The sequence below is a fragment of the Gymnodraco acuticeps genome, unplaced genomic scaffold, assembly GCF_902827175.1.
Source record: "Gymnodraco acuticeps unplaced genomic scaffold, fGymAcu1.1, whole genome shotgun sequence".
NCBI classification, from domain to species: Eukaryota; Metazoa; Chordata; class Actinopteri; order Perciformes; family Bathydraconidae; genus Gymnodraco; species Gymnodraco acuticeps.
This window is the reverse complement of record NW_022992041.1, coordinates 646,979-671,903: the sequence shown is the minus strand read 5'-3', so window position 1 is coordinate 671,903 and position 24,925 is coordinate 646,979. Positions and strand designations below refer to the sequence as shown.

Here is a 24,925-nt window from a genome sequence, read left to right as displayed (position 1 = left end):
TGAGCCATTGACGACCTCAGGTATGTTTTAATGAGCTTCAATTTGGAGAAGCTCCTCTCCCCAGCAGCAACTGTCACTGGAATAGTGACAGCGATCCTGAGGACCACCCACATATTTGGATACACTTCGTTCATTTTCTTCTCCTGTAGGAAAGGCAGAAGTTCCAGGGTGGTCATGTTGGCTTTTGGCAAAGCTGGGAAATTCTGCATCTCCAGTGCAAGTTCCCTCTTATCCAGGTCTGACTGTCCACCCCAGCTCAGAGTGTTGCTGAGTGTTTCACACTGCTTTGTCAGATCTTCCTTTGGCAGGTCAGGGAAGTTGAGTAGCACCCCAAACTTTTCCTCTACTTCACCTAAGGCCTTGAATCTCTCCTGCAGTGATGCAATGGAAACATCCACCACCATATTGAAAAAAGAAACTTCGAGTTTCTTTAGTGCATCACTCACTTGCTCCTCCGAGGACTCATAGGAGAACTGTCTCTTGGTTGTTCTCAGCCTCTTCTGCTTGAGAACAACTTCCACATTCATTTGGCCACAGATGTCTTTTGGCAGATGCTTGGGCAGAAGCAAATCGATTGCTTCTGTAGCTGACCAAAGAAACTTCTGTTTTTCTCAGGAGGTCAACAGCAATATCCAGCTGCATTGACACTGATTGCAACATTTTGCTGACATGTTTGATGTTGGTCAGGATGTCATACCATACCACAGTGCATATTGCAAAGCGGTATGATCCAACCTCTTCAGCCAAAGATTGTGCCTCAATTTTTACAACTCCATCTGTGGCTTTATCCCTCACCTCTAGAAGTGCATCTCTGACTTCTGCAGCCTGATACCTTACAGCCTCTATGCTGTTGATCCGACTCTCCCATCTGGTATCAGACCATGATTTCAATGTAATGTTCACATGGCTTTTCTCACTGTATCACTCAGTGCTGGCCAGTCAGCAGGATCTGAGGGGACTGCAATGTTGGACTCAGATGGGCCTGGGCAGTCAGCAGGATCTGAGGGGACTGCAATGGTGGACTCAGATGGGCCTGGGCAGTCAGCAGGATCTGAGGGGGCTGCAATGGTGGACTCACATACTGTGCTCGTTATTCCTTCACCTGCAGGCAGGCAATCCAAACATGCAAAGAAGTTATTCATGCTTCAGTTTTCATTATTTATCATAATAATAATAATGACAAAAAGTAGTGTATTAACGATTACACAGAGACCATAAATGTTTGGCAAAACTTACATTCTTCAGAGTGTGATGTACATGGGAGATCATTACATTACATTGCATTTAGCTGACGCTTTTATCCAAAGCGACTTACAATAAGTGCGTTCGACCAACAAAATACAAACTTGAAGAAAACAGAATCATATAAGTACATCAGGCTTCATAGAGCAAAAACATTTCAAGTGCTACTCAACTGGCTTTAGATAAGCCAGCCCTTTATTAGTATATAAGTGCTTTGTTAATAGTTCTATTGCTCGAAGTGGAGTCGAAAGAGATGAGTTTTCAGTCTGCGCCGGAAGGTGTGTAAGCTATCTGTTGTCCTGATGTCAATGGGAGCTCATTCCACCATTTTGGAGCCAGGATAGCAAACCCACGTGTTTTTGCTGATGGGAACTTGGGTCCCCTTCGCAGCGATGGTGCAGCGAGCCGTTTTGCTGATGCAGAGCGGAGTGCACGTGCTGGGGTGTACGGTTTAACCATGTCCTGGATGTAGGAAGGGCCAGATCCATTCGCAGCATGGTACGCAAGTACCATTGTCTTGAAGTGGATTCTAGCAGTTATTGGAAGCCAGTGAAGGCAGCGGAGGAGCGGCGTGGTGTGGGAGAATTTAGGAATTCAGATGTTCCTTCTCCAGCAACTGGGGGCCTTTTGAGGTAAGTGCAGCTGGAAAATTATAGGGTAGATATTAGCGCATTACAAGCAAAAACATGTATATACAGTCAGGCAAAACTAACTGCTGCAATCTGCCTCAGCTGTATGCAAGTTCACAACTGGCCTATATAAAAGATGGGTCTGGACTTTGAATCAGGGGGTAGCAAGTTCGAGTCCCACTGCAGTCAGCATGTCGTTGTGTCCCTGGGCAAGACACTTCACCCCAAATTGCTCCTGTGGGGATTGTCCACAGTACTGAATGTATGTAAGTCGCTTTGGATAAAAGCGTCTAACAAATGACATGTAATGTAAATAATAACACATGCCCATATTGGTTGGTCAGCCTCACTTTATACAAAGGAGCAGTTATCCAGATAGCTTTCTTCTGGCTAACATTCACATAATTTCGTTACAGAAGCATATAAAACAAAGCATTGCACAATGATTAGACATTAAAAAGAGCAGAAAATAAACAAATTCTAAAATATAATAGAAAATAAACAGAAAAATAAATATATATAGGCCTACACACAAGTTGACCGTGAAAATAAACTATCTGACAAATTAAACACTATTGGAGGATCAATTTACAGCTATCACAATAGAAAAGTAGTATATTATTTACAAAAAGATTATATAAGAATAATAACACATAAATAAAAACTTTAAATCATTTGTATTTATCATTATATATCAGAGGCTCGCGGCTAGCATGGCATCAAAGCTGTATCATGGGCAGGCTACCGCCTTAGCTAGCTAGCTAGCTTAAAATCAAATGTCTAACGGTACAGTACATAATGACTTTTTTCTTTTTTACACAAGCCGATGTACCTCTGTCTTTGACTTTCGATTCCTCCTGTTCTTTTTTCCGTTTCCTTCCTGTTGCCCCTGAAGGCTTGGACCTTTTCCTAATGCTAATTGTTTGCCTCTTGCTGTTGCATCGTTGCAATCTCTGACACTTTCAGCTGGAGCTGCCGCGTCACTTTGGCTGTGAGTCGCGGCCCGTGGGTGCCAGAAAAGCGACCATCCCCCCCTTTCATCACTTACAGTTACAGCGCCCATCGTACAGGGCAAATGCTAAATGTTGCCGCCGGCCTGGGGTGCAAAGGGTGTTTACTTTATTCAATTATTAATGTAAACGTATTACATCAAGGGCATACAATTAGGCAGAATACAACTTTTTTTTTTTTTTTATTCTTTTTTTTTTTTCTCCCAGCGCAGCGCCCCTCTAGATCTGGCGCCCTAGGCGACCGCCTAGTTCGCCAGTGGGAAGGGCCGGCCCTGTGTGTGTGTTGTACAGTGTGTAGGTGTGTGTGTGTGTTGTACAGTGCGTAGATGCGGCGGACAGACGGGTCTCAGTTGGTTTGGTGTCCTCTGCTTACTTTTAATACTTGTAAATACAACTTTTGGCCCGTAATTTCAATTCCCCATTTCAGCGACCAGAGAGAGGGGGGGGGGGGGATATATCCAGTCTCTGATTGTGTTACGTTATTATGAGAGTGCTCTCATACTTTAAATTGTATATATTTATATAAATATATTTGTGTTTGTGTGTTCGCATCTGTAGCCTGTTATTGTCTCATTATACCGCACTGTCAATGAATCAAAGTAAATATATAAGTCGTCATGAACACATCTGTCCATCAGACAGAGGGCTGCTGTGCCTTCTGTCATCATTAATGGACGTCTCTTTAAAATGACCTCTCAGAGGAGAGGAGTTCTCATTTCTCTAACCGCCTGCTGCTTCCCCTCCTCTCTCCTCGGTTCCCCTCCTCAGTCCTCCGCTCGCATCTCCTGTGGGCGGGACTAAGTCTCGAGGATAGGAGTCGAGGAGGGGAAATTTAAGAATTGAGAAGCCTCTCATGCATGCGCGCAGTGGCGGCTGGTGGAAAATATTTTTGGTGAGGCTGGGGCTATGGAAATAGGGATCAAACCATACTAGGGCGGTCTGGGGGGATCCTCCCCCGGAAGACATTTTTGAGAAATGACCCCTTAAATGATAACTTCTGGTGTTGTTAGAGGGGGGGGGAGACTAAAAATCAGGAGACTAGATACGAACATTATATGTGTGTGTGTGTGTGTGTGTGTGTGTGTGTGTGTGTGTGTGTGTGTGTGTGTGTGTGTGTGTGTGTGTGTGTGTGTGTGTGTGTGTGTGTGTGTGTGTGTGTGTGTGTGTGTGTGTGTGTGTGTGTGTGTGTGTGTGTGTGTGTGTGTGTGTGTGTGTGTGTGTGTGTGTGTGTGTGTGTGTGTGTGTGTGTGTGTGTGTGTGTGTGTGTGTGTGTGTGTGTGTGTGTGTGTGTGTGTGTGTGTGTGTGTGTGTGTGTGTGTGTGTGTGTGTGTGTGTGTGTGTGTGTGTGTGTGTGTGTGTGTGTGTGTGTGTGTGTGTGTGTGTGTGTGTGTGTGTGTGTGTGTGTGTGTGTGTGTGTGTGTGTGTGTGTGTGTGTGTGTGTGTGTGTGTGTGTGTGTGTGTGTGTGTGTGTGTGTCATACTTGCCAACCCTCCCGATCTTCACGGGAGACCCCCGATTTCATAGCCCTCTCCCGGTTTCCTCCCGGGGTCATATTTCTCCCGCATTTCTCCCGATTTCTGACAAAATCAGATTTACTCACGACTGTTTCCACTCTGACTTTAATACAGCTACACCATTGTTTGGTTTCCATGGTAGCGCGTCTCTTTAGCTGCGCGTGCAACTCAAAGTTTGAGAGGGTGAGGAAGATGAAAACTGAACAAGAATCGACAACTCCACCCTCTGCTCACTCCTTTCCTGTAAAATACAGGTCCAGCCCACACATATGCTCCATGGTGCTACAGGCATTGCCCTTACAACTACAATAAGCATGTCAATGTTAATCTACAGCTCCGGCGATCCACTAGCACCCGGAGTCTCTACCTGCAGACGCAGCCATCCTCGACAACTACTGTAGCGTCACCTTGGATACGAGTCCAAACAACTCACAGACACACAGGCCAGGGCGCTGACAGGGCGCCCTTTGAGCATCAGATCTGACGACGCTGATTAGCTGAAATTATGTTTCGTCGGCATAGTAGGCTATACAGATAGCAACAGTCAGCTTGTTGGCTGCTGCTGCTCTGGCTGCTCTGGCTGAGGGCTCCTTTCTACCGCCCGGACGAGAGGGGGTAATGATACACGCGGCCAGGCAGGAAACATTTGACTTATCAGTAACTTTAGACATCATAAAACAATTTTAAACGAGATTGTATTGTAGATTATACATTTTACTGATACCAACTAAATAATATTTACCTTGTTCATTAAAAATAAAAAATATATATTATTTTTCAAATATATTTATTTATTTATTTTTTATTTTTTAATGACAATCAAACATGTGGGAAGAGGGGGTGCGGCGCCCCTAGCGCCCCTATGGGCCGGCCGCCACTGCATGCACGAGAAGTCTTATTCACTGCTTTTGGTGTATTTTGTGGCAGAAGTACAGCGCCACTTACAGGCCCGGCATATGTACTACAGCGTCTCCAGCGGTTCGAGCTGTCTCGTGTGGACGGACACGTTTCTGGTGCCTATTGCGTGTGGACGGAAGACTTTTTTGATAACGATTTCGTTTAGTTTCCGTTATCATTCCTCCTGTGGCTACAGCCTGTGATTCTGCAGACTCATGAAAGACATTCGACCCTTAGATTGATCCATCAATTATAAAAGTTTCTTCATTGCCTGTTGCTTGTGTTTTAAAGTGCAAAAGGTTAAAGTTTGAAATATACAGTACACAGAAATCATGTAAATAATCAAAAGTCCACAACTTAGGTAAAATAAATACTGATAATAATGTAATGTATTATTGTTAATAAGATTCAAATAAAAGATCAGCAGACTTCTTCATGTTTAATTCAATGTTTCACATTAGATTAGACATACTTTATTAATTCCAATTTGGGACTTTTTTTAATTAATATAAAAAACGTAATTTCTCCTAATGGAGCTTTTCTAAACCCACAGTATATTTCTATAGGTCCAATTTAATTCAAATGAACACAATAAGAGTATTACCATGCACTGATGCCACAGCATCTAAACAAAGACAGAATAATAAAGATGTCCAGCATACATTTGCTTTTAAAGCAAAGACTCTTTATGAGTTCATTTCATTTTCTGAAGTCAGTTTTTCTAATATCTTTACAGCTAGCAAAAAGCAATCTTGAACCGTCCCCTAGTAAATGTTTGTTACCTTGTAACACAATAGTGATGTCTCACCGGAGAGCCATTTTTTATTGAGACAGGGGATCACACGGATCACTCAAAGACACCAATTACTCTACATTGCTTGCAGATGGCTCCAGCTGAGCACCATAGTTAGAAGGGAGGCAGCTTTTGGTTTAAACCCCCATGTTAGCAAGCAACTGCTCCAAAGCAGCTTATGTGTTGCTGCTGCATTACAAAATGTTGACCTCTGGTCCCCTTTAGGAGGTGGACAAGGAAAAACTTCCCCCACTGAGCAATTCATTTATATTATCAGCAGTAAACACTAGCTGTAAACATTGTCTAAACCCAACCAGGGAAGAACCAAAACTAGCAGCTACAACCAACTGAATGTGTTTGAAGTGCAAATTAATTGAAACAAATAATTTGCACAAATGTTCATGCCAAAAAGTGTGTGGTTGGCTTGTGATTTTCAAATCACAAGCCATCACAGATTTTTAAGCAAAGCCAATTCTGTGATGAAGGATGTTTTATTTTGTTTAACCTTGAAGCTTATTTACCAGTCACCTTGCTGATTGCATTTAATCCAAGTAGTCTGGCAAACTGCTTACTAATTAGCTGCCAGCTCGGAAACATTTCCGAAAGTTGACAACTGTTAAAAAAAGACAAGGGGGACAAGGGAGAGATACAAAAACATAAGAGGTTGTTGTTACAGAGTTACAAAGCCTAGCTCTTTTCATTTGGTTTAAAAAGATGCAACAAATTCATTGAAAACAGACAACATCATGTTTGATTTTCACAAGTGCTTTGACACCTCCCATGTGGAGACAAATACAGTATAAACACAACACAGAATTTCAGAACATACTTATAAATAAGCTATATGCTTCTGTGATAATGTTTGCAGCAGATACCCCATATAGGAGAGGTGAATATTTTATCGGATTTACAGCTATGTTATTTAATTCCATAATAATATCATGTTTCTAGCATTGTTTGAATTAACTGTAAATTCTGCCTTAGAAATAAAATCCTAAATGTCAGTCACCATATCATAAGAGGCTCATGAGCATCATCCCTATTTAGATTGTTACATTCTCTATAATAAATGTATTATTAAAACAATAAATAAAGATGTTAATCCTTGCTGAACATTGTTAATACTATATAGGGTTAACAATTGTACCCCACAGTATTGTTTCATTGCTTAAACAACCGGTGAATGTATTTTTTTTCCTTCTCCAGTGCACTCAGGTTTTGGCCTATAGCGTATTTCCCAATCTAGCTTAAAGTCCTGACACACTGACCTGTCAGTCAGATAAGCCCTTACATAGCACTACATGAACACGCTTTTTCCCCTCTGTTCAAAGCTGAAATCTGTTGCCACTTCAGTAATGGAAAATTGTCTCTTACACCATGGCAGGTCTTGGTGACTGATAGAATTCATCATTTTCTGGCATCTTGGGATTTTTGCTTTAGAATGTCTTGCCATGCAGCATAGAAAGGCCAATTTAATTTGAAGCTTTGCCCAGAAACACCACCGTACTCTTATCATTGATCATAACTCAGGAAACATTACTCAAACCCAGGCATTCGGTTTTCATTTTAAAAGGCTTTGTTTTTCACCGAACAACAACTGCTGGCATATATTTTGATAGTCTCATTCAAATTCACTATATTTTTGTATTATGTGGACCACAATAGAAGGCATGGAAACTAAGCATTCAGGTTAATGTATGTTTAGAATCCATCAAAGGTCCAGGAGTTTGATTAAAAGATAAATAGTGAAACCTGTGTTTCTTTACCTGGACGGCACAATTGTTTTTTATTTAAATGTTAACTTGCCAATTAGTATTTATAGACTTTAAGGAACATACAGGTAAATAATGATTGTCCAAAAAGTGTTTTGCTTGAATTTAATTTAAATGATATTTAATTTATATTGAGTTTCAACATCGCTGTTCCTCATGACTGATAAGACATTGCAGTACAAACATTTTATGAATCACCATATATCATATCATTGACATTTCATGAAAAAAGCCTACGACACTGCATAATTGAATTAATTCACAGCCATCAGTGAGGGTGGGCGTTTCTCAGATTTTAGTAGGACAAATTTGTATAATATTCTGCGGCACAGCATGGCATATTTTGAATATAATGACCTGTAGCAACCGCCGTGCAGATGATATCAATCATGGTGTTTGTGCTGTAGCATGAGGTTGCCGCTGTCAAGAAGGGACTTTCGCTACATGTCATTGCTGCGCTGTTATTGATGATAGGACACTTTAAATGAATAACCTGCGCTGGAAGACACCCACCCCCATCCACAGCGGTAGAACTAGCAGCTGCTGAGGCAGCTGAGCACAAAACAAATCTCCCATCAAGCAACCTGCAATCCCCCAGCTCTTCTGCTCTCTTCAGCCGGGACAGAGCTCGTTATTAAGTGTTTTGTTTTTTTAACAAGAAAGTGAGCCTGTCCAATCACATCTCTCTCTTTCCAATTCCAGCAGCTCACCGCCTGAATCCTATACAGCATCTTATTAAAGGAATGTTTGCAGCCTAATTATTGTTTCGGGTGAAGTGGGGCTCAAGCTGTTGGAGGCTTTTCTTAAAGCAACATTTGTGGAAATAAGTTTTTCCCTTTGTGTAGAGAAGTATTGCAAGTGTAAGGGAAACTTCTGTGTAGCAATGCAGTGGGAGTCACCGACTCATGAAAGAGACACAGGACGAGCAGGAGTTCTGATGTCAAACACTGGGATTTAATACAAGCATCGGCCGGAGAATTTCACATCACAAGTCACACAGTCAAAGATTCTGACTGCACGGGTGGGTTGCCATGTCAATTCTGATCAGCCTCGCATCTTGGTAGACCCTTTAACTAGTTTACCGAAAGCTAATCAGCATATTGGGGGAAGGTATACGTGAACACCTGGAGACACTGAATCACTTTATCTGACTCTATGGCTCTTGTGACCGAGAGTTGACCGGTCATAAAACTGGTAATGTCAGGCAATAGCAAAGATTTCCCATTCCTTAAGACAGATAACAGACTTAGGGTTCGGTCGTAAAACGTCAACAGGCCGAAAGGTCAAATATCTTAAGTAAAGACAAAATGAATCCCTAACAGCAAGTACAATTTATTCTACTCTAGTATCTGTATGCAAACAGTTAATCTACTGCCAATTAGTTGCAGGCCGTGGAAATGGCTATAAATATACACACACATTTATTTATATATTTATTTATGCATTTATTTATGCTTACCAACACTTACATATCAACGTCGGAGTGATTTAAAGACTGCAGGTCGTCTGTATTCCTAGTCAAGAGGTCAAGAGACATCTAACCCCAGTATATTTGCTGTAATGACACTTGCATTGATTATACAAATCAGTTATCTAGTGCTTATTGCTGTTGTTGGTAGGCTGGTTTCTTAGTATTTTTTGGACAGGGCCAAAGTAGCTGTTCTCCCTGGTTTTCAGCCTTTATGCAACGCCTACTCTTAAACAATAATTAGGCCGCATAACATTCCTTTAGTAAGGCCCTTGAGGACTCAGATAATGAGCCCCTGAAAAAGAAAAGGAATGTGTTACAGGAAATATAACTGTGTTTGGCGAACACTTGCTTATTAAATATGGTCAGTACATGTGTTCTATTCATACAAGAAAAAGGGGCATTTGGCACAGTAATATTTGAAATATGCAATATGTTAACAGTCAAAAATAGCTCTTTGTGAAAAGGGTTATCCGATACAAATTCAACTAATTAAAACGTTTTTTTTACCTTCTTTTCAGGAACGAACTGTGAGACTGAGATTAACGAGTGTGACTCCAGTCCCTGTCAGCACAATGGCACATGCTCTGACTTGTTAGGACACCACCAATGCCAATGTCCTGCAGGTAGGTTGGGCTGTTCTCAAAACGAGGGATTTGTAATGACAATTAAGTGATATCTGTATCAGCTGTGATGGCAGGCCGTGCTGCAGACCTTGTGTGTTACTATTTCAAGGATGCTACGTCATCGAGTCCCGCCAAAGGACTGTTCCAATGTCCAGGATCCTTGGAATTCTACCGAGGCCGGCGTCCTTCGTTGCGGGAAATTTCAAGGCTGCACATGTGTATCCTCCGCGGTCTTAAAATTCCCACAATGCTTTGCGCCCGGACGAATTTCCAAAATCGTTGGTGGAAATCGCACTATCAAAGAAGCGTCCTCGACATTGAGAAACACCCCTTGTGTGCAGTGGATGTGGCCTTAGCCATCTCAGAGTACTAAACTAACAACGATTAGTCCTTGCCAGCGGGGACCCTAGGCTGTACTTCCTGCCTGAAGAAGTTAAGATAGAGAAGTCAGCATGATTTAATTCCTTATGTGAATCACACTTCTTACTTTTACCCTTTTTAATTAAAAACCTGTTTCTATTCTTGGGTTATTTTTCCATAGCCTCCACAAAATAAGATATATTTTGCCCAATTTTAATGAAACATTTAGTAGAAGAGTGTTGCATTTTTCAAAGAGCAACACATACAATGTTGATCCAAATGATTGGGCAGATAAACAAACTATTAACCAATTTACTTTCTTTAATGTTTTGGATATGAGATTTGTGCTGCATTCATGTGGTGGGGGAATAATTAAACGGATTTGTTTCCCAATGGAAATTCATGTGAACGCCCTCTCACATTGGCTTGTTTACATGCTTTTAGCAACAACTTTTTTCCATAGTCAGAAGAACATCTTCCCATGACATTCTAGTAAAAGGAATATATTAAATCTAACACATTTTCATTAAAGCCTATACATTTATTTTTATTTTAAAACCAGAAGTTGAATAAAACCCATTATGAAAGGTCTCTCACTGGTCTCAACATGCTCTATTGTGCCTTTCAGAGGCAGCAAGCCAGAGCCAGGGACTTTGTCACATTATTCACAGTATCAGTGTACAGCCTTGGCCTGTGATGAACAGCGGAGACAAAATCACCACGCTCATTGCCAAAACTCTATAATGCAACCAAATTGTGAAAATATATTAAAGGGAGTGTCATAATATTATATTATGACACTCCCATTAATAACACTTTCCTGTAATTGCTTACAGAGTCTGAATTTACATTCACTGAACGTTAACTGATGGACCACTCGGGGAGCTTGGTGTTGCTGGCAGGGCACAGTTAGTTTGTCTGGCAGTTGCTCTTGCCCACTTTCCTGGAACATTTCACTGCAGTGTGGGCACAGCGTCTTAGTGGCCAGATGAAGTTATTCTCACAAGATTCTGAAGCTGTTATTTTTAGCCATTCTCAGGAAAGGTTTTTTGGCTCTTTAGGGAAATGTAACATTTTGTTTGTTCACTCTTGTTAAATCAAACATTAAAGGACAATATCAGTGTTAATGACACATGGGTTGTAGAGGCTGTTCGCCTCATCAGCTGCTGATGCAAGCCACATTAGAGTCTCTATTTGAGGTGACATTCAGAGGTGGCTTGGTATTTTCATCAGCTGATGAATTGTGTCAGCCCTTGAAGTGTCTGGGGCGCAATTCTCCATAGTTCCAAAGATTGTGAATGATAGCTCAAGGAGTCAACCATGCATCAATTTATCTGCCTGTTCACGGTTGTGAGGGCATGGATGCTCTTGCATCGGGCAAGACGTAGGGCACTCCCTGGACAGATTGCCAGTCGATCTCAGGGCAAAAACACAGACAGAAAAACAAAGTCATTCCTACAGGGAATCACGAGTTTCCAGATCACTTCACTGACATAGGGAGGAAACCTTTTCCGACACAGGAAGAACTTGCAAACTATTTTGAAGGCCTTCAATTTTAAAGACAGCAATGCAACAATATCATCGAAACCTCACGTCATAAGCACTTGTTATCATAAAAGTCCTTCTTTAAAGGCAATGGGGAATTTCCTGTAAAAAACATCACAAAAAGCTTACATCACCTGTTAGCAATTGTTATCTTCATCTTTGAGAAAGCTGTGGCTGTGAGGTAGAGTGGTCTAATCGGAAGGTCGGGGGGTTCAATTCCCAGCCCCTGCAGTCAACATGACAATTTATCCCCAGGGAATAAACTTAACCCCAAATTGCTCCCAATGGCATAGCCAACGGTGTGTAAATGATAGCCCACCTCAGCAGGTGGCACCGTGTGTGGCAGCCTCTGTGTGAAAGGGTGTAATTGGGTTATCGTTGACTCGTATATGGAAAAGCACTTTGAAGCCTCGCAAAGACTAGAAAAAGTACAATATAAATGCATTCCATTTCCTTCTGATCAGTGTTACAAATAAATATATACATTTTTAAATTTGGATGTTACAATTTATACGAATACATCACATGACTTTCCCTTGTGCTTTTTGGGTGAGCGTATATGTGTTAATCTGGCTGTGATGTTCGAGGAATGTCATTCAGGTTATTGAATTGGAACCTCCCATCACAGATGTCAAGTTGAATTAGACACCAGACGGCTCAACAGTCCTTATGTGCCGCCCCCATTACACCTGCTCAGTGCACATATCAGGACTGTTCCCATACACATTGGCCTGTCACTTTATTTAGCAACATACATTTTACTACAGGAATTATTAATCCCCTTATTCAAGCATCACAATGTAGGTTTCTTAGTTTCATTTCGGTAATCTTCAGGTAACCATGTTTTGGTATTTATGGCCCATTGGTGTTATGCCACCTGCCTAGATTTGCAGATAATAGCCATATTAGTTGGAGCTTATGTAATGCATTCAGCGTAATATAAATACCCAGAGAGAAAGGTGAAGCTTCACAATAGATGGCAGCGTACACCGTGACTACAGCTTTGTAATCCACCTGTGTTGCTCTCCTTGGCCGAGCTCCAATACATCTTTGGCGTAAAACATCAAGTCGGTCTTCTGACGCTTTTTGTGATTTTCAGTTACTGTGATCATACTAGATTTAATTTCACATTACACATGTTCCTACAATGACTGTATTCACCCTCTTACTATTAATATCAACAGTAAGCCTAAAACGATAATGCAGCGAGTATAAAGTGTTGTTTGACTACTGAGTTGACACTGATATTTGCTCTTAAACACGGGATAGATATTTTTCAGACACGACCATCGGTTGCTCTTTTTAGCTGCCTCTGAAGATGTCTATGCAACCAGCCCTAATCCCTGATCATGAATCCCTAACTCACTAAGTAAACTGCTACTAGATGTGGCCACAGATCCATGGTAACAAAATTCCTCAGGGCATGTCCTGGCTTTCCAGGCTTACTACTAAATCCCATCTGTTATCTCAGCAAACCTAAGCCTCTTCCGCTCATATGCCTCATCTGCTTCATCTTCTCAGGGTAAAGTAAGTTTTACAATAAAGACAATTGTCTGGTGAGTGCCGGACCCCAGTACCGAGCAAAGTCTTAAAATGTGTGGAATTATTTGTTTTTGGCCACTTTCTTTTTTTCCAAGCACTACCTCCCCTTGAATATATTACCAACTCAATGTTGAATGCACACACTACAATCTCCTAAAGCTTACATATTTAGGATATGTTAGTTTAGGTATCCATTTAACTATTTCAAATCAAACCACCTTTCATAAAAAGTGTCTGTTTTTTAACTAACCCTTTTTTAAATCTGATAATGGTTACATAATGAGTCTAAAATTAAAGAGCTCAAGGAGCAGGTTTGATTAAATAATAAGGTGACATATCATGAAAAACAGACTTTTCTGTGCTTGTGCACATGATTTAATTATCTGGAGTGCCTACCAACCCACAAGCTTTAAAAAAGACACCCAATTCAGTTTTTGTGGGTCGCCTAGGTCAGAAAACATGGGATACAACAAACCATTCATACCTGGCATGTTCATTTTAATATATCATCCTTCATCTGATTATCTCCATTCAAGTCTTGAGATCTCCATTTTAGCTTTTTTTAGCAGAAGGGCCATAAAGAGATTGACACAGGGTAAATACAGGTTTATCAGACGGACAAAATATATCTCTTTACAAAAAAAAGTACAAGTATGAAACCGAAATTGGGCATAATATGTGCTCTTTAACTATTTAATTAAGGCTTAAGTTATTTACAAAATCAGGGAAGCACTCTACCTCATCCAATATGCTTCAAAACAGGATCAATCCTGCACTCAACCAAAAATGTGCTTTTTTTTATCAGACATACACAAGGGCTGACCTGGTAGAGTGACATTAATAAGAAAGGGTGTGCAGTGGGTCTAGTCAAGTATTACATGAGTCACATTTACTGTTATTCATTTTTTTTATTTCAGGATTTCTGGGAAGAAACTGTGAAGTTGACATAGATGCCTGTTCCCTACCCAACATCACATGTCCACCAAAGACAGAGTGTTTGGATCTCCCAGGTGGCCTTGAATATGCCTGCCGCGTTCCCTGCCCTCAAACCCTTCAAGTGGGTAAAACATGTTAACGGTCTATTTGTGCTCATTTTCTGTTTTGTTAAGTGTTCCTCTTAAGTTCTGTACATGTTTAAAGAGCTCCCAAATGTTCTGTTTATATCTCTTGCAGCAATGTCATTGTATTCTCAACAGCAGTGCAGCAAACAGCAGGGAACCATGACAAGCAAAATAATGATGACTTTTCATGTAATTTGTATTAAAAGGACTTGCGGCACTCTCTTTGATGATTTGTGTCACAAAAGAACACATAACGCACATGATAGAACGATCACATTAATGTCGTCAGGGTCATCTTAAATGATGGACTCATTTTTAGGTGAGCAGTTAGGCCCTTTGGCCTAAGAACTTAATCCAATGGATTGAATATAAATGCAGAAAGCTCTGTCTTTTACTGCTAACTTTAAGAAAGTAGGAATACTTATAGTTATTTAGAGTAACCTTCAAAATAACTGCATACTGTGAGTCAGAACTCAGAAATAACATTGAGGACTTCAGTGCGAAGGTATCCAAAATGATTTCAGTATCTTATTTCTAAAATGTGGCATAAGCCTTTGTTATACACAGGGATATAAATAAGCATAACTCCCATAGGAAGATTGACAGCAAAGGCGATAATCTATAAACACAGCAATCAGCTGGTGCTGAAGTTGTACAGTATGTTGGTGTGGAAAAAGAGCTGTATTAAATGATTGACTAATGAGTGAGTTCCCTGCTTTCTTGTGACTTGTATTCATGCATTTGACATGTTGTTGTGTCAAACATAACAGAACCAAAACACAAAGTTAACCAAACGATGCTGACCAAACACTGACTCTAATTACAAAAATACTGGTTATAGGGTTGAACAAAATATGTATTCCCAGTACTGTATATTGAAGATTTCTTTGGTTCTTTTTACTTTTGAATGTTGTAGCACATCCTCCAGATTTTTTAAGCAGTCATGGTGGAAGCAGACAAAGCTGGAATGATGTGATTGTCAGGGCTTCTGCTTTTGGCATACAGCAGGCGAGCACATCTACAGGACTGAAAAGGCCTCTGCCACCTGACGCGGATGAGTGCCACTGGAGATTAGCAATGTCTGTATTTTTGAATGCTTGGTTTCTTTAGGTATAGATGAATCAACCCTCTGCAGTTAAAAAAAAGCTTTTTGAAAAAAATAGATGAGCCTCTTCAGATGACAGATGGAGATGATCACTCACTGTGGAGAAAGCCTTGTGTTGGCCCCCGTACAGAAATGCCATGATGTCTGCATTATCCTCCTTCCCACAAGCCAGCTCTTCTCAGCCCCTTTGTTTCCCCTCCACTATATATATACACACATGTAGCAGCAAGAAGGCGTATCTGTTTTGTTATTGAAAACTCTTGGGAGGTTTAGCCCTCAATGACCATTGATCTTGTCTTGTAAGACATGATGTAGACGCTACATGGAATACTGAGTGTACCCAGTATAAAGCATTGATCAGTATTCATGAGTGTGTCATGTGGCTGTAATGGAGCTCATTTTCAGGCAGCCAGGAGCAAGAAACAATTAGGGCTTGCATTGTAAACTAATGGTTATATTTTTGAACAGCACTGCAATCTAAAATATCACCATAGAAGATGAAGTCATTTCATATTTTCATCATTTTTCACAACACGTCTCTTAACAGCTCTCCCTTCTATCAACAGCCTTGTGCCAGCGGAGGACGCTGTGTGTTGAATGATTCCAGAAGCTACACCTGCATCTGTACACCTGGTTGGTCGGGTCAAAACTGCCGTATCAATGTCAATGATTGTGTTCAACACTGGTGTCGAAATGGAGCCACTTGTGTGGATGCGATTGATGGTTACAGGTAGGTGAGTGTACAAATCTCGATTGTCTCAAGGCCATTCAGACACAAGAATGTCAATGATTGTAAAAAGCTGTGACATTTACTGTTTTCTTCCTTCGGGGTTGAAATAACTCCTCTACCTCTACAGTATTAAGACATTCTCTTTAATCTGTTGCTAGCTGCCTTTGTCCCAGAGGGTACGCCGGCGTCTACTGTGAAGAGGACATTGATTACTGTGTTGGCCATCGATGCTCGGAACATGGCGTTTGCCTAGACCAGCAGTATAACTTTACCTGCCGCTGCATGCTTGGATTTGAAGGGTCGCTCTGTGAACTGGACATAAATGAGTGCAACAGCTTCCCCTGTGCAGGCGGCGCCACCTGTGTGGACCTGATCAGTGATTATCGGTGCCACTGTCCCCCAGGATTTGAGGGTATGAGACCGTATGATTGTGAATGAACGAGAGAACATTTGTTGCCATTTAACGCCTTCACAGGAATAAGAAGTTTTAGAGACATATTTGTATACAGTTTGAGAGAAATATATATTCAAAATGCAGGTTTATCAGAATTGTCTTGCCATTGTTGGCCATAAGGTAGAGCTTCTCCATTGATGTTTGATATGTATAAGTGGTCAGGGGAAATATCCACGTTGAGTTGTTGATATCATGGAAAATTTGAATTATATTATTGTTGGCACATGTAAAAAGAAAAGTCCCTTCTATATTATCTCATTATGCCAAATCAAAATCAAGTAAATTGTTAAAACAATACAAGAGTTGTGAGTAAGTCTGACTATAACTTAGACATTTGGCACATTGTCGATTGTTAATATTACCAATCTTGTATGATGAAAATGTCCACATTGAAAAGTGGTGCAGTAAGGTTTAAGCAGTTAAATGAATTATTATTGGCTGCCATAACGATCTGGCTGTGCATCTGAGCGTGTGCAGTACAGTATATTTAGTCTGGAGTTACAGTCAGCAGCTACCTTGATTATGTGAGTATCTTACAGTATATCATTAATACAGCACAAGCCAGTGTCTGCCTGGGGGTCCTGTTGGAAAAGGTACAATTACCTTTGGTGTAGACAGCCGTGCACATCGATGAGGAGAGCCTGAGGACGTCAGGCTGTTTGTTCTCTATGAGCACTCCAGCTCACAGAGAACTAAGAGGTCTGAAATATCGCCAGAGGCCAGGCCTAGTGAAGCATTACATTTGTTGGTAAAATCAGGAATCAATTCCCTATCTAACTCTGGCCTAGAGGGTAATAAAATTGAGGTTACACCGTTTCTGCATACATACAAGCTGCAACATGCTGAACGCATAATCATTCAATCACATTTTGAGCCAATGGAATCAGAGGCAATCAGCTGCCCCATGAAATAAAACCCTTTCACCAATAAACCATATGCTGGTCCTTGTTTAGAAAATAAACAGAAATTGAACTGCATATGTTCTGAATGTGTTTAGAAATATTATTCACATACTAGAGCTTAACGACTCAATAATAATGAAATTACCACAGTGACAGAAAAACGTATTGGTTGAAACAAATTTTAAACTGTAGTTCCTGTGACATTAGAGTTTATTATTTCTCTCCTCGTCCTGCAGGAAGGACCTGCTCAGAGAATGTAAATGACTGCTGGTCGCAGCCTTGTCTGAATGGAGGCTTGTGCAAGGATCTAGTAAACGACTATATTTGTCACTGTCCTGTTGGTAAGTGCCTAATACTTGTCTATTTTTGAGCATTTTTTTACATAAATATCATGCTAATCATTTGTACAATATATTGTATATTTGTATGGTAGGAGTTGTTTATTTTTCATGTACATATGTATGTTATGGTTCAAGGTTTTCTCCTATAAAATAGCAAAGGCAAGAAGGATGAGTTACACCATTTTGAATGAAGGCTAAATAATAGTTTAAATAAGAATATGAAAAGGCCCTCTAAGAAGCTAATGGAAGTAGTACATCTCTATTATTGGTTGAGGTGATTTATTCTCATTCAATTGTTTTGATTCAAGGTTAAATTTGACCAGGAAGAAAACAACTCTGTTTTCAATGTTGCCAAGTATTAATGCATGTTAATGTCTTCAAATTAGACTGAGATCACAGAATTGCCCTTTCATCAAGTGACACCCTGATTCACATATTTCTATAAGCTTAAAATGTTTTTCAGAAAATGATCCATAATCAGTCCATAATAGAGGGTGGTGTTGCCTTTCTCAGTTTGCAGCTGATTTTGCTCTGCCCTCTGGTAATAAAATACTTAATCACTACTTGATTGCACAAGTCAGAATGCCACAGTTCAATGTCACATTCAATAGTAAACAGCCAGAATCCACACAACATGATGTACAGGCAAATATTTCACATATAAATCCACAAAACATAGGTGTGGACCAGACACAAAACACACTCTGGGACTGGGAACTAGTTCTGTTTTGCTAGTTATTCTCTCAATATATTCCACAAAGATGCAAGAAATGGACGTTTTAATGCTGGAAAGCTTTTATATTTGTATTATTTTGAAAGTCTCCCCTCATATTTAAGTTGTTTAAATGTGATGTAGTGAAACAATATCTCTGCTGTTGGGTTTTCACGGTGCATCTTGTTTTAGGTATCTTTCCCTTAGGAAAGTTGCCTGTTATTTTACGGGACAATAAATCAGAACAACATGTGGGTGAAGTCATTTAAACATTTACGGCCTTGAAACACGTGCAGCACCTGTTTCATGGTGTGTTTTTACAACATTATGGACACAGCAAATGCATCACTGTAAATCATATGTTCTTATTAGTTTTTCTGCCCTATGCTCAAATTCGATTTGGGCCAAAACAGAACACCAATGTGTCAGTAAAGCTTCCATTACTGCTTGATTTTCATTGACAGATTTATAGAAGGGTGTTTTTCATTTTTTCTTTTCGAAAATTCAATTAGATACATGGTCTGTCAGGTTTGTTTGCTTCGGCCTACAAAAACACATACAAAAAGAAGCAACTCTGGGCTGTAACTATTCTCCCATCCTGAGTTCTGACCTGTTCACCTGACCACAGTTCACTGTTTGCATCTACAGTACAGTATCTCTTTGCAGTTTGCAGTTTTTCTAGGGATCTTTCAGCCAATGTGTTGTCTTGGTAACACAAAAATCCAAATATTTAATCTGCACCTGGATTTGCATCAAAACACGCAATCACTGTAGTGATGGCCATTATGCTAATGTTTCTTTGCAGCTATGTTATTTGGAAAATGCGTCAGACTCGTGACCGTGAAGTTAACACCATTTAAATGTGTAATTTTGCAGCGACACTTACAATGTGCATGTCATCTAAACTTAGTCACAATTTAAAGTCACATTTCGTAATTATGACATTATTCAACTGCTACAGGGACACACAGTTTAGAGCCAACACAAGGGAAAATAGATTGGTGTTTGTCACCTGAATCTGGCTAATCCAAATGCTTTATGAACCAAACGTATTCATGTTGCCTTAACTATATAATCCAGGGGAATGTGATGCTGCTTTAAAATAAGGGAGCATGTTGCAATTCTCTGTTTCAACCAATACTGAAAACTAATGATTCTCTAAATGATCTATCAACTTCACCCTACATTTCATTACATTCTGTACAGTATTTACTTTTCTAACTTGCAAAGAATAAAGCCAGGAACTCTGGTTTGAGGTAATGAGCAACACAAGCTCATATAAGGTTATATAAACAGTTAGTCCCATTGTATTTAACTGAATGTGATGATTTTTACCCAGAAACATTATATTCAGTTTCTCAGTGAAGCAGACATAACGTTGGTGATGTACAGATGACTAAATGTGCTGATGTGCTACAGTTCTCTGAGCCGAGGGACAGTTATGACCAACGGCTGTAACCATTAGCCTCTGACTATGGCTATAAGGACTTGGCTTTAAGCTATTCAAAAACACATCAAAGTATGTCTTCTAACTACTCTACATTTTGAATAAAGTGAAAAGTCTCACCTTTTGTTTCTGCAGCAGAATTGGGCTGAGCCTCTAGTAGCTGTGAGATAGAACAGGGAGTCACATTTGGAGATGGTGACACTGTAAATGTGACATTCCTTCATGCAACATTAACCTCAGAGTGAATTGCATGCACAATTGGTTATTAAACACTTCTGAAACACTCTGTTGGAGGCAATAGCTGTCCATTAACTAGTCCAGGCAATACATAATATGATGAGAAAAGGGTAGTAGGAAGGTCATCAAGCATCCAGATAGATGTGTTGATGTAAAATATGCGTATAACAGGAAGTATATAATCTAATATAGCTGCTGTCTTGTGGGTATATTCAAGTCTTGATAAAAGGGATTTGCATTAGGAGGTGATGTTTGAAATATTTCACTCCTTTGCCAGTGAGTGAGACCTACTTTGCAGGCTGCATACAGATGAATGTGGAGGAGATATAGATACATCCTTCATGTTTAGAAGCGAACGATTCAAGAGGTTATTTTTTGTATTTTATGCAGACATCCATCAGGCAATTCAGAACGAGCAACGGCAACATAAAACCCTGACACCATCAATAGCAGGAACAATTAACACAGAAACAAATAGATAAAATAAGTAGGAAATTCATTCAAGAATTAATTAGAACATTAAATATGGGTTTAGTCTCTACCGGTCATAAATTGACTACCTACCTGTTGCAGAGAGACACATGGTTATTCGTCAAACTACATGATTTATACAACACACTAACTTGGTAACTACTCTATCTGTTATATTCAGTACAGTAGATGGTTGCTAAGAAGGGTGACCTAATTGAGTTATATTTCTCTTTAGAGCCTTTATTCATGTAAATTAGTTGTTCAAGTATTTTGCTGTCACAAATCAGATATTCTCGGCCTCAATCCATCTCTGTGAATATGACAGTAAATTGCATTTTTTTTCCCGACCCCCATTATTAAAGGTGTGATGTCAGTGGAAAAACACAGTAATCTATTTTAGTCTTCTCCCTTTAACTCATCTGTATTTGTACAAACACATGTAATGAGTATCCCTCTCACCATCTGCCTGTGCTTTATTTACAACAATAGATATTGACACGGGTATCTATCAGTGACATTCAGGCGTGCATTTGGTGGGGCAGATAAATGTGATATAGATCAGTTTGGTAGGGTGGGTCTCTGTCAATGATTCACTCAATTAGCATACTGCATAGCAGGTAGATTGCTAGGGGAAAAATCAATACCCCCATTAATCCGCTATAGAAAAGGTGTCTCTACCTCATAAAACATGCAGCCACATAAATATGTTGGGCACTGTGTGTAACTGTTGTTTTATGAATTCGTTCCTTGTTTCTTACTTCCCAAGGTTTCACTTGTTTGAAATTCCTTATTGTTAATTCATTTTTCATTGCAGGGTTCAAGGGGAAAGATTGCTCTGTGGATATTGACCTTTGCTCATTTGGACTCTGCAGTGAACATACATTAATATGCAGTGAGACCAAGGATGGACAGAATGTTTCTTGCACGTGTAAAAGAGGTGAGCAGGACCTTTAACGGGTGTAAAATGTAGCATGCAGGTATATTAACAGGCGCAAAATCATAAAATATGTCATGCTTCAAGGTCACTTTACTAAAAGGAATAGGTGGCTGTACATACTGCGGCTTCAGTGAATGTTTAGTTGTCTATAAATCCAAAAGTAAACTTGCTTATTGTACTTGCTGTGTTAAGTTGTCTTTCTGCATCACACAGTAGGTAAAAAGAATAGGTGGAAAACATTTTCACGCCTTTATAACCATTTGAAAATCCTACGCTGATTTTCACAGATTAATTTGACAGCTCCCGCAGAAAGAAACAATTTTGTTTGTGTGTCAGTCAAGTCCCGCTGATTCCCCTCCACGAGGATGACAGTATTATCACAGCAGTAGCTGCCAGAAGTGACAGGGATAACACAGGAGTAAGAGGAAGAGGCTTGACCTGTTAGGAACTCCACGGCTTGCCAGGGGTAATCAGGCTTCAGACTCTTGCAAGTCAAGGATATATGTGCGGTAAGTGACAGAGGACCAGTAAAGAGTTGCGTGTACATGCACTGGACAGCATGCAGCTTATTTCTGGACACAGCTACGGTGCTTGAAATGATAAAAATGTTTCCTGCCAGCCCGATCATAATTCAGTCGACACTACTCCACTCCAGTTCAACTATCTCTTTTTGCAAATGAATGGCTATTGCATAGAAGTTCATGTAACCCAATCAATAACCCTAACTTCATTACTCCTGTTGCACTTATGCTCGGCAGATGTCAAATTGAAGGATTGTGAGTGATTTTTTATGTAAATGAAAGCAACCCTGCGGCGAGCTGCTTTCCCAGATCACTTCTCAAGGGCAAACTGTAAGAAGCTGTCTTGTCTAGATGTTTCAGGTCAGCAGTCTTGGCATCTGTATTATCTCATGCTTGCCAACCTAATGTGTTGCAAAACATGTAACTCATACAGTACCCTCCCTCCTGTCCCACGTTGTCAACTTTCTGACCTAGCATTATTTATTCCTCACACCAAATCCTTTGCTAGAATTTAATACGTTTCATCGATTTAAAATAAGAGATGTTGTGTTTGTATTAATTATTCTAGAAATACAGTACTAACCTTTTATTAACAACATTCTTGCCAGTTTTTTCACATGGTAAACGCTCCTGAAAAGCAGATTTTCAGAGACAATACTTACCTTTGTGTTTTTTGACAGCAGTATCTCTTTGCTTAACATTTATTTATTTATGAACAAGTTTGCAGTGCGAGCCTTATTTTAGTTTTGCCATTAGATAATTGTAACTCCAAAAGCGGTTGTTTCATCAAAAGACCCAGTTGGCATGAGACCCTTTTTGTCATTCTGCAGGTTTTGGCAATACAGCAGCTGTTTTTGTTTGGTTTTTCTTGCTTATGTTTTGCCCTACAGTATTGTTTTTAGGTAAAACTGCTTATTCTGACAGTTTCTTTATATTCATTTTTCCCCCCACATTCCTAATTGTAAAGAGCATCTAAGGATCCTAATCTTTAGTCCTTGGCTGACTGTGTGAAACAATGCAAACACAAAACAAATACTCTGTTAGATAAGTGTTAGGTTAACCCACAAACAGCCTGTGTAGCACCGGCAATAATGTGCCTTAAACGCTGACATGTTTCTTCTCTGTAATGGCCTGTGTGTGGGTGTCTGTGTAAGTGCATTTACACATGTTCACTGATGCATATTATTTGTTTTATGGTGTTCCCTTTGTATATAGATTGACTTTGATCTTAAAAATCACTGGATCTGGCTTGTTTAATGCAATAAATCAAAAGGGCAATGACTGGCTCTTATTAAACATGATTAAATGATCCAGTGAGCTGAGTCTTCATGTGCCCAGCAAGCTCTTTGAATCAATACAAGCTTTGAAAAACACCTTTTTGTTTGTGAAAACAAAGTCATGCTGACCCTAATTGGCTGAGGAATGAAACCAGGCACAAAGGATTTCAATAACGGGTTTTTTCTACATATGCTGCAGGGTTTGGAGGATCATTATGTGAAGTAAATCTCAATGAGTGTGACTCAAAGCCCTGCCAGAACGGGGGTATGTGTGTGGACGGCATTGACCTGTATCAGTGCTTCTGCTCAGAGGGTAAGTTGAAACACAATTAGACCCCCCCAATAGTCCAGACAATGCGATTATATGGCTAATTCAGTCCTTTGTTGGTGTTTAAAGTGTGCAACCAACCGGTTTCAGTCCTGGAGACATGACCTTGGCTGAGATGAAATAGCTATTCAGAAACACTTTTACACTCATGCCTTGTTATTACGGTGGATTAATGGGCAAACGGAAATGAAAAGACTTTGATTTAGTTACATTGCAGCAACAACTTGAATCTAGAAACAAGGTTGACTTCCATTTGGTGCCGATGTTCAACAAACTTTCAAGGAAAAAAACCCTCTAATAGAAGAAACTATACGAAACAAATGTAGCCACAGCCTTTTTCACTTTGACTATCACAGTACTGTAGGTATACGAATCATAGATGGATAGGATCAACTATGAAACCACGTAATCACATCCCCTATTGCAGTTTCATCTCAAATATTGAGCACTGTTACTAAATCCCATTTGCCCAATATATCCAATATTTACATCAACAATTATTATGGAAGCCTACTTGGTTCCAATTCTTTCAGTCCACAGTCTCAAATTGTTAAAGAAAATGAAAGTTTGTTCATATCATTTTTATTTTTTTTATAAAATAAATATGTTGCCACTCAGATCTTAATGATAATGGACCATGTTTCTATTTCAATATAAATGTGAATCTTTTTCAAACCAATTACTTTAACATTCTGAACTCAAGAACTCAGTTATGCAGAAAATTGATTTGAAACATCCCTCTTCAGTCTGCTAGAAAATCTCCTCAGTATATCTGAACCATAACAAAACAGAACATTCAACATTCACAAGTTATTACTACCATCCAAATAGATTACCTCCTGCACATCGCAGACGACTATTTCTTATTTGGAGACTCGGTTTTCCGCAATATGTTCTGAAAAAATAAACCTAGATAACCACCTCCATTGAATTGGGGAATGTATAAGCATTCAACCAGTCTTCGCCATTATCTTCTTTTTCGCATTCGATTTGACGTCAAAATG

The 24,925-nt window shown here is 39.8% G+C and overlaps 1 protein-coding gene across 2 annotated transcripts in view; it reads left to right on the top strand.

Annotated features, from left to right (window-relative positions):
- Positions 1-24,925, top strand: part of eys (eyes shut homolog) — a 198,208-nt gene that overhangs the window by 31,236 nt on the left and 142,047 nt on the right. For both annotated transcript variants that reach the window (XM_034201872.1, XM_034201873.1), the window contains 7 exons: positions 9,847-9,951; positions 14,316-14,455; positions 16,131-16,294; positions 16,453-16,706; positions 17,887-17,991; positions 21,673-21,795; positions 23,793-23,906. In XM_034201872.1, coding sequence (XP_034057763.1) covers positions 9,847-9,951; positions 14,316-14,455; positions 16,131-16,294; positions 16,453-16,706; positions 17,887-17,991; positions 21,673-21,795; positions 23,793-23,906 — 1,005 coding nt within the window. The remainder of the gene's footprint in view (positions 1-9,846; positions 9,952-14,315; positions 14,456-16,130; positions 16,295-16,452; positions 16,707-17,886; positions 17,992-21,672; positions 21,796-23,792; positions 23,907-24,925) is intronic.